General features: G+C 39.7%; 1 protein-coding gene across 1 annotated transcript in view; it reads right to left on the reverse strand.

Annotated features, from left to right (window-relative positions):
* Window positions 1–6,457: 6,457 nt before the first annotated feature.
* Window positions 6,458–13,438, reverse strand: part of LOC116103833 (interferon-activable protein 204-like) — a 57,702-nt gene continuing 50,721 nt past the window's right edge. The window contains exons 7-9 of the mRNA XM_031390322.1: window positions 12,103–12,519; window positions 9,882–10,070; window positions 6,458–8,200 (exon numbers count right to left, since the gene is read on the reverse strand). Coding sequence (XP_031246182.1) covers window positions 8,192–8,200; window positions 9,882–10,070; window positions 12,103–12,519 — 615 coding nt within the window. The 3' untranslated portion in view covers window positions 6,458–8,191. The remainder of the gene's footprint in view (window positions 8,201–9,881; window positions 10,071–12,102; window positions 12,520–13,438) is intronic.

Below are 13,438 nucleotides of genomic sequence, written 5' to 3' on the forward strand. Positions count from 1 at the left end.
GGAGGCGGAGGCGGAGGCGGAGGCAGAGGAGGCAGAGGCAGAGGCAGGAGAGGCAGAGGCAGAGGCAGAGGCAGAGGCAGCGGCAGAGGCAGAAGGACTATAATTGTGAGGCTGGCCTTAGCTATGTGCCAAGTTGCAGGTAAACCTGGCTTGGATAATGAAATTATTTTTCAAACAGTAATAACAACCAATAATATATATTTAAACAGGTATGACATTGACTTAAGTATGACTATGATTTGATATTTATGCATTTCTCAACTACTAAAAAGTTAGAAAAAACACAAAAGAAATAATTAGAAAAAATTTAGAAAAAGTTAGTAACAGTGAACAAGTTTTACCTTGCCCTACTAGAGTTCACCTCCAGCATGGGATGAAGAAGAGAGTATGACAAATGTTGTTTCTAACATCTGATATAGAGCGGAGCTGAAAGGAGACCTAACCATAAAAATGTCAAGGTACTCTAAGCAACTGTATTCATAAAACTAAGACATTTTCTACTATAGGCTAATTAATGAGATTTCTCATGTTTTATATAAACCGCATTTTTTTTATATTCACAAAACTAGATACTATATCATTTTTCTTGTTTCTATATCTTCTTTTTTTTTAGACAGGGTTTCTTTGTGTCACCTTGGCTGTCCTGGAACTCACTCTGTAGACCAGGCTGGCCTCTAACTCAGAAATCTGCCTGCCTCTGCCTCCCAAGTGCCAGGATTAAAGGTGTGCGCTACCACTGCCTGACTTTTTTTTTTCTGTCTCTTCTTTTACTCAGTCATTCACCACCATCACCTTGCTTCCATGTGTTCTCTAGTGAAGATAACCGAAGACCTGTGTTAAATACTAACTCATGAGAAGTCATAGGAATAGAGGTGACATCTTTATTTTCTCATCTTCCAACATCCTAAGTAGAGCATCTGAAACCAGCTACAGTATGTTCAATGCTGTGAGTTCAGCTGGCACTAGCCCTGGTCCCCCCACACTCTAACACTGATTTTTTTTCTATATTCCTTTATATTTCACAGATAGATCTGCTTATATATTTAAGAAACAGACAGGACTCACCTTCCTGGAAATTTTTGCAACAGTGTACAGATCCTGAGACCTTCAATGTCACAAGAAGTGGCTTGCTTGGTTTGGGTAGGTAGGCAGATAAGTGAGTAAATGAGAAACTGAACAGTGGGGTGTAAAGAAAGATACTAGCGATTATGACATGTTTCATTTCTTGAGCATCACTGGGGGTCTCTCATTGTACTGTATCCCTGGGGCGAGGAGTGCTGAAACAGCCAGGCCTCCTCCCAGTTTTGTTCATAACTTTCAATTTCCTTGGCTTGTGAAACCTCTTGACTTCCCTTAAACACTGTGGTCACTATGACAAAAAAAAAAAAAAAAACCCACAGCTTAGTGAGGCTCACATTCTTTTCTGATGAATCTCACTAAATAAGAAAGCCCTAACCTTTTGACTTTTGTAGCAAACAGATGTACACTGGCCACTAGATACAAAACTCACATACATGGTTCACCCAGACCAACGTCTTAAAACTAGCTGACCAAGTTTTTTCTGCTCTACTTAGATAGGAGTCATGGGAAGCTGAGATGGAGTTTTCATTGTAGTAAAGTACTCAAGGCCTAGGAAATAGTCTAATACACTCAGGGTTTACCAGTGCCAAATCCTTCAGAAGCCAGAGACTTGTGGTCCTGAGGTTTTGGATTGGAGGCTTATGGTTGTGGGATTTAACCACAACTTCCATCCCAGAATTTGGAAGGTTTCAAAATGAACTTCTAGAAGTAGTGGGTGAAAGACAGTAGCAAACAGACAGTGCCTTTGTGATCCTGGGACCTTGAGAGTGGCTGGTGGGTGGTATAGCTTATTGGCTGAGGTGCTAGAATTCGTGGCCCTTAAGAATTGGCAGCTGTCTAGAATGCACCTGGTTGTCAGTAGGCAGTCATCTCATTCTTCATAACCCTGGTTGTCTTTATCTTTGACACTCCTATGTCAGCTACAGAGCTCTCTGGATTTCTTCACACTGCTCTTTCATCACAATGACCACTGTCATGACTACTGTCATGTCTACCACTCTATTCTCTCTCTCTTTTAAAAAATTTATTTAATCTTTTTTTTTTTACACTTCAGATTTTATTCCCCTCCTGGTCCACCCTCTGACTGTTCGCCTTCCAATACCTACTCCCTGCCCTCTGTCTCCACAAGAATTCTCCATGCTCTACCCCACCAGCCCTCTCCGTTCCCTGGGGGTGCCAGTCTCTTGACTATTAGGTGCATCACTTCTTACCGAACCCAGATCTAGCACTCCTCTGCTGGATGTGTGTTGGCGCTCTCACATCAGCTGGTGTATACTGCCTGGTTGGTGTTCCAGTGTCTGAGAGATCTCAGGGGTCCAGGTTAAGTGAGACTGCTCCCGATTAAAGAGGAAAGCCAAGTACCTGCTAATGAAGGAACCAAACTGTTGTCACAAAGCCTGCTCCTAGTTCTGAGTCATGTGGATTAATAGGAAGTCACTGTAAGAAGCAGCTTCTCTGATCAAGGCTGAGAGTAGCACTAATCTGTGGATGGAAACATGAATATTTTAAAGGAAAACAGACAGACAATGCATCATATGGTTCCTTTCTAGGCCCTACTGACCTCCAGTTGAGAGGTATTGACAAGGTGTATAATGCTAGGTATGAATCTTCTCTTGTGTAGCAAGCCTCAAGTCTGAACTGAAAGCAGTTGGTTCCCACTGTTCCCAGTGTAACAATCATGCCATCATTGTGCTGGGAATTCTTCTTTTTCTTTTGCCCAAAGGAAACTGAACACAATGTCACTGGTCTTTCTCTGCACCTTGATTGGCAAAACTTCAGGCAGGAGAAGAGGTGAGTCCTTATGTAAACACCAGAGGGGCTGGTATAGAACAGTGTCTTCCCAGATCAAAATCTTTCACCTTAGAAGAAAGCTTGCTAAGACACAGGATGTTAAAAAGGATACAAAATATCAGGGTATTTGAAGAATGAGTGAAACCTCCCACCCTGCCTGGAGCATCATTAAAGTAACAAGTGAGCGAGGTAGAGACTTCAAGAAGTCCCTGAAACCAGAAATAACAGTGTCCTCTCTCACCCAAAAGTGTATAGGCTGTCAGGCATGTTGATAAACCCTAGGACAAGTTGATATACTTGAAAAAAGTAGAGATGAGCTACAGAGTCACTGAACTTCCTGATGAGGGCACTGTCCAATGCATGGTCCTCTTTGAGGACTGTGAAGGGTACCCAGCTTTTTAGCTGTCCTGAGCTGTCACTCCCTTTGGGGTGGACTTGCAACATTGCTATCTTTGTGTTATTTCTACTTTTGTCATTAATGCCTCATCAACATTCTTATAAGAACCACAATAAAAATAAATCCCATTGGTCTCACCAAAGTGGACTTGGTTGTATCTGAACTTTTGCCTGGGATAAGTAGACATTTATTCATATCTCCTCAGGAATATTGTCCAACAATGTATATAGGCAGATTTGATGCTGCCATTCTTGTCTTCTTTGCATACCATTTGTAGAATATATATATATATATATATATATATATATATGTGGTCCATGTAAGTTCAATTCTCTGTATTGGACTATCATGGAAAACAGACTTTTATTCTGTCTCAGTCTCATTTGTGTTGTAACAGAACACTACAGATAGAGTGTTATATAAGGAGAATAAGTGCATTACTCACAGCTCTGGAAGCCTGGAAATCCAAATCTTAATCTTTGGTATTTTATGATTTTTTTTCTTTCTTTCTGTATCTTTGTTATGGATATGGTGATGGTCAGAGGCTAAGCTAGGGGTTTCCAAAAATCTTGCCCTTTTATTCAAAGATTTGGGGTAGAGGCTGTCATAGATTTGTATATAAGCAATGAAAATTTATTCAAAGCAAAATGACAGTACAGATCAGAAAGCAATATTGTGAGGAGCAATTGTGGGCCTTTTAAGTAAAGATATTCACTGGCTCCAGTTTTTGCTTGGAGATTTTTTCATGGAGTTAAAGAGGAGGAGTTGTTTTGTTGTAGGGAAGTAACACAGGTGAGTTTTTATTTCAACTGATGGGCTTAGTTTAGGCAGGCATTTACTCTTTGTATATGTCCCTTTCCACAGAGCAGTTTATTTTGATTATATACACACACAAGTCTAGATAGGAAAGAGGTGATAAACAGGATATCCATTACAAGATGCTGCACGCACTTGTCTACCACAGTAGGTCTACAGTATCAGGGTTAAAACCTGATCATGGACTGTGGACTCCCTCCCCAAAGCCCGAACAGTAACGCAACGCTGTGGAAGCGGCTACATTCAGTAGCTCCACCTCCATTGAGCAAGAAGGAAGTTTCTGATTGGACTGTTATACTGACGTAGTTTGGGGGTAGGGTTTGCCCCAGGTATTTTACCTGTTGCGGGAACAAAGGAATGGCATTAAAATTCAAGATGACTGAGTGACCAGACCTCGTGTTGTCTAATGTTTTTACTTTTCCCACGTGGCACGGTAAAGTATGGCTAGCCTACCTACTTCTACCTCTTTCTATCCATCTCCTACTCCTATTTCTAGAAGAACCCTTTATTTCATGTTATTTCCTTTCGTGTTGGCACTGGATTACAACAATGGACAAGAGGCATTATGACTTCAAAGGGAGTCTGTCTCCTGAGGAAGCCCAATTGCTGACATCTCCTAACTCAGACGTGTTCCAGATTGATCTCTGCTAAGTCTGTGGAGAGATCTGTGTGCTTTCTTTATTCAGGCATAAAGGTGTCCTAAGAAATATTTCATTATTAGCTAAAACTGAGTTTGAATATTATTTCTTGGCCTTCACAGTGTTTCAATAATCCTATTAGATTTCCTAGCAGTAATTAGCTGGGAATTTTTACTAAGAAGCTGTCTTACCAGACAGGGCATCTCAAGAGTCAGAGACAGCAGTTAGGCACTTTTTATCAGAGCAGTCTCACACAGAAAAAAAAAAAAAGTGTTTTACTGCCAGTGAGAAGTTAGAAGTTGTAGGGCTTCCCCCACTAATTGTTTATGTTACAGCCAAGGAGTGCTGAAATATGACCTTCAGCTATTTGCTTCAGACAGACCCTGAGAGTTTACCTTGGGACTGCCAGAACGACCAAGCCCAAGAAGAAGGACACCACTGCTCCTCTGCCTTGCACTTGGCAGCTTGTTCTCACTGACCTTGATGTAGCCATCTCCTGCCTATGTGACTTTTGTAGTATGCCCTGTTTTCTGTATACCATATAAGCCCGATTTCTACTTTGTACAAATGGCATTCAGTTACAGCACTCCCTTGTGTCTGTTTCTGTTTGTCATTTCTTTGCCAACGCCTTGTCTACCTGACTAGGACCCTGTTCCCCCCACGGGTTGAGGGAGGCCCGAACTGGCCAGCCTGTGGCAATAAAAGTTCACTTTAAAGACACAGTTTGTCTGGATATACATTTACTCAAACTAGTCTAGGCTGGATCAGGCCATCTTTCATTGTAGGGTTAATGTTCTCGAGTCTACTCTGTCACAGGGCTCAGGCCATTGGGGAGAATAGAGGGAGGAGGACACTCCGGAAGTTTTGAATGAGCTTACACCATGCTTTCAACAGGCAGGTGTCAGGCTATGGGGAAACTGCAGGACACTGCTCCAGTGGGGTCTGGAAGTCTAGGCTGAGATCCTGGGGAAAGCCTGAGCTGGCTTGGGGGTCCTGGGTCTGCAAGGAGGACAGGGTAGTCTGGTTCTCTGGCCCTTATGTACCCAGGTGCCACTGGGTGCCACCAAAGATCTGAGAACAGAGTAGGGTCCCATGGGCTGGATCTAGCTCGGGCTGAGGGGAAAAAGAGGAGAAAGCTCCAGCTGGATCCCTCGGGGATAGAGTCCTTGATTAGGTAGCAGCAGAAGTGGCTTGGTGGTATTGGCTAGAGGTGTAGAAGGCCTTTTACCTGGAGGTTAGACTGCAGCTCTTTAAGCAAAGGCCTTCTCAATTGCTCCCCATGGCAGATATCAATGAAAAGAGGCAGCCCATGGCTTTAAGACATTTATTGTCATTGTGGAAAGTGTATGAATAAAACCATACCCCACTTCTCAGAGTTGACCTGAGGTTAAATACCTTTTGCAGGGAGGAGTGTCTGGGAAGGAAAGCTTAATTGGCTAAGCCTCCAGGCCTTTAGGTATATCATTAAAGTGGAGATCAGTCTTTAGGCTACAAAACCTGTCACCATGCCTTTACCTGTGGAGGGGTTTGGGGTGTTGCCCTTATGTGACTGATACCAACAAAACTATGGAGGGCTGTAGCCTTGTGCCAGGAGCCTAGGGTCCAGGAGTGTTGTAAAAACTTCTTCAGTCCTCTCAGGGTCATGAGGTTGCTAACCTTTGCCCAAGCAGGAATCAGGCTGCCTTTCACAGTCCTACATATCATGGTGTCAAGAAGGTTCTGTGGCATATTTGACTATCAATAAGGTTTTAATGAAGGTATTTCTCAGGATAGTAATCATTTTTCAAGGTTCACAGCATACACATTTGCCATCTGTTGTACTTGGGTGCCCAGTTTGCCAATAGGTTTCCCGTGTATTATTTGAAGAATGTTGTGTATACACAGTAGAAGTGGATAATGATCTCTGGATGGAAAGTGCATTGTGGTTATAGGACAAGAAAAGTGTTCCAAGGTGCTAAACGATAGTATGCCTCACCCTCACATGCTGGAAGAGCAAAGCTAAAGCAAAACACATCATAAAAAACAAGCAGAATTTCCTTCCACATGTGTATTCTAGTGACATGAATCTATTGATGAGAAGTGACTGTGAATTAAATACACTTCATTAAGCTCAAAATTGCAGTATCACTAGAATGGGGGTAAGACACGGATTTACAAGATGAGAGAGGCACTCATCCTTACCTCTTGCCTCTTCCTGCTTATATTTCTGCTGTCCAAACCCATATCTATGCTTTTACCTCCATTTCACATCTTTGCCCCATGTGACTGTGCATGATTGCAAACCTGACAGGATCTGGAATCACTTTTGAGAATCCTTTTACCATGTGCAAGAGGTAGTTTCTAGACTGTGTTAAGGAATTTGCAAACACTCATCATAAATGTAGGTGGTATCATTCAATAGGTTCAGGACATTAATGAGAGAGAAAGAGAGAAAGGAGACAGAGAGAGAGAGAGAGAGAGAGAAAGAGAGAGAGAGAGAGAGAGAGAGAGAGAGAGAGAGAGAGAGAGAGAGAGAGAGAGAGAGATCAACTTGAGAGCTCACTTCTCTCTGCTTCCTCCTGCAGGTACACACCCGGCCATCTCACCCTTCTCTACCATTAAACCATGGGCAAAAATAAACACATTGTTCCTTCAGTTGCTTTATCAAGTAAGTCTTCATGGCAGTGAGAGAGTAAGCAACACTCTAGAAAGGCCTCTCTAAGAATAATAATTTAATTCATTTGATTTCCTTTATCATAGCCTTCTTCATTTTGCCTTAAAGATTTTCAGCGATTTTATTTCACTCTGGAATTGAAGATGGGATTCTTTACTATTGAAAATACTATGCCCCACCACATAAACCTCATTTGGGGGGATTTTTCAAATAACTTTTTCAAATAACTAAACTCAATAATGCACTCACATTACTCAGCATAAAGGGTGTAAAGACTTGATTCTGTCCTCAGCAAATTAGTTTTGGAAACTATGCTCAAGGCTGAGTTCAACCTTCTCCCGAATTTTATTAATACCTTGACTTTCATGGGTAGAAAACACAGTCTATTTGTTCCTGAACATGCTTTGTCCTTAGACATCACATTTGAAGCCTGTATCCTCCAGTTTTATCTGAGGGTCACTAACTTTTTATTTTAAAGCACCTCTCAAATGGTAAGAAGATACTCACAAAGGCACACTGCTTTACAGAAATTGTGTGGATTTTCTTTTAAGTTTCAGGTATAAAAATAACAAATCAACAACAATAGAAGTTATAGAGACAACATATGGAATTTAGAAAATAGAAAATATGTAAGGAATATAAAAAATTAAGGGCTGGATTTTATAGGGCTGGTGTTTCCACTGTCCTATGCACATTTATTTTCTGTACTTGATTCTTATCTCCACGAACAGAATCATTGGCATCCAGGTTTTCAGAAGTGTGGTTCCACAGAGGTTCTCCTGACTTAGTCTGGGTTGAGTGGCTTTCCTTCACTTTCTAGATTACCTTAAAGAAGAAAACAATGAAGTCAGATCAGTTGAAATGCAGCCAGTTCCACACTTTTCTTGCTGACTACTCACCATGAGTCCCATATGCCCTTCTCTCACTCTGACCTTAAGTACATCTCTGTCCTTGGAGTCAGCCTTCTCCCTTCCTTGGGATTGTGAGATTAGCTAGTCACTGCATCCTGAGCATAGGTGGAAAGGCAGGGTGGGAAAGTAGGACAAGGAGGGTGGATTTTAACACTTTTTTGTTGTGGACTGCCCTGGTGCTGTTTGTATTTTGATGTTAATTCTGGCTCCTCAAGAAAGGCTGCCCCAACAAGGAGTAGATTCATACTTAGGTGATTTCAAGTGAACCTTCTCCCCATTTTAACTGGTCAAATAAAGGCTAAAGCCTGTGATTTCACAGTGGAAGGAAAACGTGGGGCTGGAGGTTTTAGTGATGGGGAAGAGAAGAGAGTGAGAGGCAGAGGAGGAGAAGGAGGAGACAGAGGAAGATGGAGGAAGAAGAGGTGGAAATAAGATGGAGCAGAACCCACAAATAGCAAGGGATCTCAGAGCTGGGAAGTAGAGTTGTATAGTGGTATCTATAATCTAGCTGTGTGGCTATAAATGTTGTAACTGAGTGGTGTGGTGTGTTCTTTGCACAGGCTTATTAGGGTTTAGAGATTTACTGCAACATCTTGTCATCTGATTTGCTCAGGGCATCTTTGGGAACTTATGATTTCTGTCCATGTTCCTCTGCAACAGAAAGTATTTCCATGTTATAAATGAAGACCCTGAGGTTCTTTGTGTTTTAGTGTTTGGTCAATTTGAAAAAATTCGAGAGTTAGAATTTGAAACAAACACCTTAATTTCCATGTCAAATATTCTCTCTGCTTTGATAAATGGGATAGTTTTCTTTTAAATCAATTAACTAAACATATAACAGTGAGCCTTTCTGAATTTGTTTTCCTTATTATGATTTAAAAACCCTTATTAAAAATAATGCAAGGAAGCTTATGTTAAATGAGCAAACCTTAATTTTTCCTCCACCTATTGGATTTTTTTCTCTTCTTTTCTTTCTTTTGTTCTTTCTTTCTTTTCTTTTCTTTTTTTTTTTTTTGAACTAGTGAATTGGAGAAATTTTATTGACAAGCATTTCAAAGTATAAAAGCTTTAGGTGCCATAGAAACTAAATGCTTCCATATTGAAATAGTGTCTCACTTTGTTATGCTTAATACTTCATTATGTTTGACTAGATTGTAGGTTATTTGTTTTTGTAAACTCCAACAAGGTAAAATATGCAATGGATCATTCAGGTCAATTATACAGTGTCAATTTCAAGGCAATTTTATCAGTTAATAAATCTTTTTTTTTTTTCATGTTTCAAAGGATCTCATTTTTTTGTTTTTGTTTTTTTTTGTTTGTTTGTTTTTTGGTTTTTTTTTTTGTTGTTGTTGTTGTTTTTGTTTTGTTTTTTCGAGACAGGGTTTCTCTGTGTAGCCCTGGCTGTCCCGGAACTCACTCTGTAGACCAGGCTGGCCAGAAATCTGCCTGTCTCTGTCCCCAAGTGCTGGGATTAAAGGCGTGCGCTACCACTGCCTGGCTAGATTTTCTTTGTAATGTCAATATTTAAGCTTTACAAGAGTATTAAAAAAAAATAAATGATTCTTAGGAAGAATGGTGTTTTCTAGAGCACATACCTGCATGCAGCTGTGCCTTACAGACCTCAGCTGCCACCTGTCTTCAGTGGTCGTCAATTCAAAGCAGACAAGTCTAAGTTTATTGCCTGGTTCACACCTGATATTGGTGAGTCGTCCATAAACCACCACTTCCATTTTCCCTGTATCATCTTCAATTCCATAGTAAATGAATTTATTCCTCTTAGTTTTCTGAAAAAATCAAATTAACGTTGAAACTTCTAGGAAATATGTCAAAGCTTGTCACATCTATGAAAACCAAAATGTGTCACCATCAACCTTTCCCCAACAAGGCAACTGTGGTTCTTAGGTTTAGACTTGGAGGTACAAGCGCCCATGACCATAGACAAGGGTGCTGTGGTCAAACCCGATGACCTGGGCTAAACTACCAGGACTCTTGGTAGAAGGAGGGAACTCACTCCTGAAACTTGCCTTCCAACCCCAATACTAGTTTCATGAACTTTGTGTTTCTTCTCAACCCACACAGCTAAAATAAATAAATACTGAACAAGTAGAATTGCAGGAACTAAGTAGTTTAGGCTGTTCCAGTGAACAAATCTTTTTTTGTAAATCACTCTTGAGGTTATATTTGTGACCCTATCCATTAATGACTGAATCATCTCTACAGCCCTTGAAAACCACGCTTAAGCCCTACCTGCTTGTGATCTTTAGCTACTGGGTATCTATAGGAAAAATAAGTATCTTTCTAAGCACTAGTAGTAACATATTAGAAGAGTGGAGATGTCTTAAGGATCCCATGAAAACGATCAAATATGAAAAAAAAATACAACATCAGTAAAAAACAAAACCAAACTGATTACCATTGCAGGTGTTGTAGGTACATCCAAGAGGCCTGAGAAGGAAGGCTCATTGTGAAATTGTGAATGGTTCATTGTGAAATTGGGGAACATTATTATAAACACACTTTATTTCACTTATGTTAACTTTATTGAAAATAAAGTTATTTCCATGCAATATATTCTGATCATAGTTTCTATTCACCTACCTCCTCTCAGATACTTCTTACCTATCCACACTGACATCTCTACATCTTTCTCACAATTAAAAAACAAACAGGCAACTTAAAAAGACAAAGCAACAAGAATAAAACAAACAAACAAAAAAAAACTAACAGACCAAAAAAGAAACAAAGAAATAGCACAAGAAATCTCTATACAGACACATACATAGATATGTAGACAGACAAATATGCACATGCACGCATACAGACACACACATATACATGCATGCCTATGCACAAGCCCACATACATGCACACACATGCTCACACATGTGCCACACATGCATGCACACAAACAACTCCTTTAAAAATGGCTTGCCTTTACTCAGTGCACACTTTGATTCACTCTACTCTGAATCTCCCAAAGGTTAAGTCTCTATGGCATTAGGTTCTGGTGTTTTAGTTTGTATCCCACTTAGTTCGCATAATGTGTAATCAAATGTACCAGCACAGCCCAAAACAACAGAGATAAAAATAGAAAGCCATGCCTGCATTCATATACATGAAATTATACATTGAACAAGCAAACAAATGAATTTTTGTATTGACACTTAAACACCCCAAAGTTATAGAGATCTTTAAATTTCTCCAATATTTTTGTGTCCAGTTATAAACTCTGAAATTAAACTTTCCTTGTTAAACTCCCCTTTCATTATTTAAAACAGTAGTCACTTTATCAAAAGATCTGGATAAAAGATGAAAGAATATGAGGATGAGAACACTTTAAAGATATTATCCTGGTTTGTTGGACATGGCTTCACTCTATGGCACAGTATTTTCTTTGGTTTCTTATTCTCATCATCTCAAACTGTATCAAGGTAGGAATTTAGCTCTTTATTCACAAATTGAGTTGCCTCTAATACAGGTAAGGAAGCTATCAAGGAAATAAAATCAAAAAGGAAAATGTGATATATACTAAACAGTGTTTGGACTAAGATGACTGTAGCTGGATTGTCCTAGCCAGGAAAATGCCAAAGGTTATTGATGAATCTCCTTCTAAAGAATTTTCCTGGTGGTGTGTTAAGGAGAAGAATAGAAAGAGAACATTGAAATCCTAAAAGTGAGGAAACCTTTCCTGGTTTCTTTCTGCTATGGAAGGCAATGATTTCCTGTGTTATGTAAGTTGAGCAAGTTCCAGTTGAGCAAAATAAAACTAAGAATCTCAGATTGCAGAAAAATTTTACAAATAATGCAATGGCTTACCTTAACTACTACAAACTCTCCATTCACAAATGTTCCCTTTGCTTGTGAGAAAAGATGAGAAATTTTCGGAGTTGCATTGGCTCTTTGCCTCAGTGTATTTGAGACAACCATTGTTGATTTAACGTTCACATCAGACACACAGGAAGCGCTGTATATCTCCAGAAATCCATTGTACCCAAAATAATCTGATATGGCAATGATCTTTCTTGGGATGAACTTGCTGATTAGAGCTGTGTCGAAAACCTTCACTCTGAAGAACTCAGTCTCAGTAGCCACTGTAGCATGAAACATCTTTTTATCTTCTTTCGTGTCATATGTAAATGGTTCTGTTACTTTCAACACCATCACTTGTTTGGGACCTTGTTGGTGACCTTCTTCCTTAGCAGGCTCCTTTGGTACAATTCCTCTCCTTCGTGTCTACAAAAAATACACATGGGATGAGATATTATAGTTCAGACAGATCATAAGGAACAATCCCACTGAAGAGAATGGAGAACATCTAAACAATGCCTACCATATTACAACCTAGATAAAGGAAGAAATGTATATTTACCTAAATATTTACTTGAAATTTACCTAAATCACAACCTAGTGATTCCAGTTAATACAAATTATACCTGGTAGATAAAGGTATTATACTTCTGGGGAGTGAATCCAAACCTTCAATGCTAGTCAAGATTTCTATCAAGGAACATTTTGAAGATTTTTAATTCAAAATATTTTCAAAAGGAAAGAAATTAGAGCTATTTTGCAAAAGTGTTAGGTAGGCAGCCACAGAAAGGTCATCTCAAACATTGTTAAGAAGTAAGGATTCAGGCTAGAAACTCTTCTTTTTGCCTAATAACAAGCATTGAAGAAAATCCTGGAACAAGACAAAAAGCATGAAGGTAGTTCACTTTGATCACGTCACTCAGTATCCTACTTCATTCCTTTGTATCAGGAAAGCACGTTGAAGAGGACAGAATGAGAAGGTATGTTGGCAGCTGTGAACTAGCAGCAATCTCAGTGGTCTGACATGGAAATATATACAGACTTCACTCTGTGGGTGGTGCGGTTTCTCTCTGATTCCTCATCACTTGGTTCTATTATCGGAAAATTCATTTCTGGTATAATGAGCAGTGGATCACAGTATGAAAACAGCACCTTGACAAAAAATACAAGGTGCAGAATTGAATCAAGTGTCTTATTATACTCCTTACAGATTAGGAATGACTGGGTGATCACTGACTTAGACATTTTCTCAGTGGAGAAGCAGGTACAATGTAGTTTACAATTGAATTTAGGGAAAAATCAGTAACTGTACACAATAAAAATTATTTGTTACTTGAATAAAGGA

This window comes from Mastomys coucha, unplaced genomic scaffold (assembly GCF_008632895.1).
Source record: "Mastomys coucha isolate ucsf_1 unplaced genomic scaffold, UCSF_Mcou_1 pScaffold1, whole genome shotgun sequence".
NCBI lineage: Eukaryota > Metazoa > Chordata > Mammalia > Rodentia > Muridae > Mastomys > Mastomys coucha.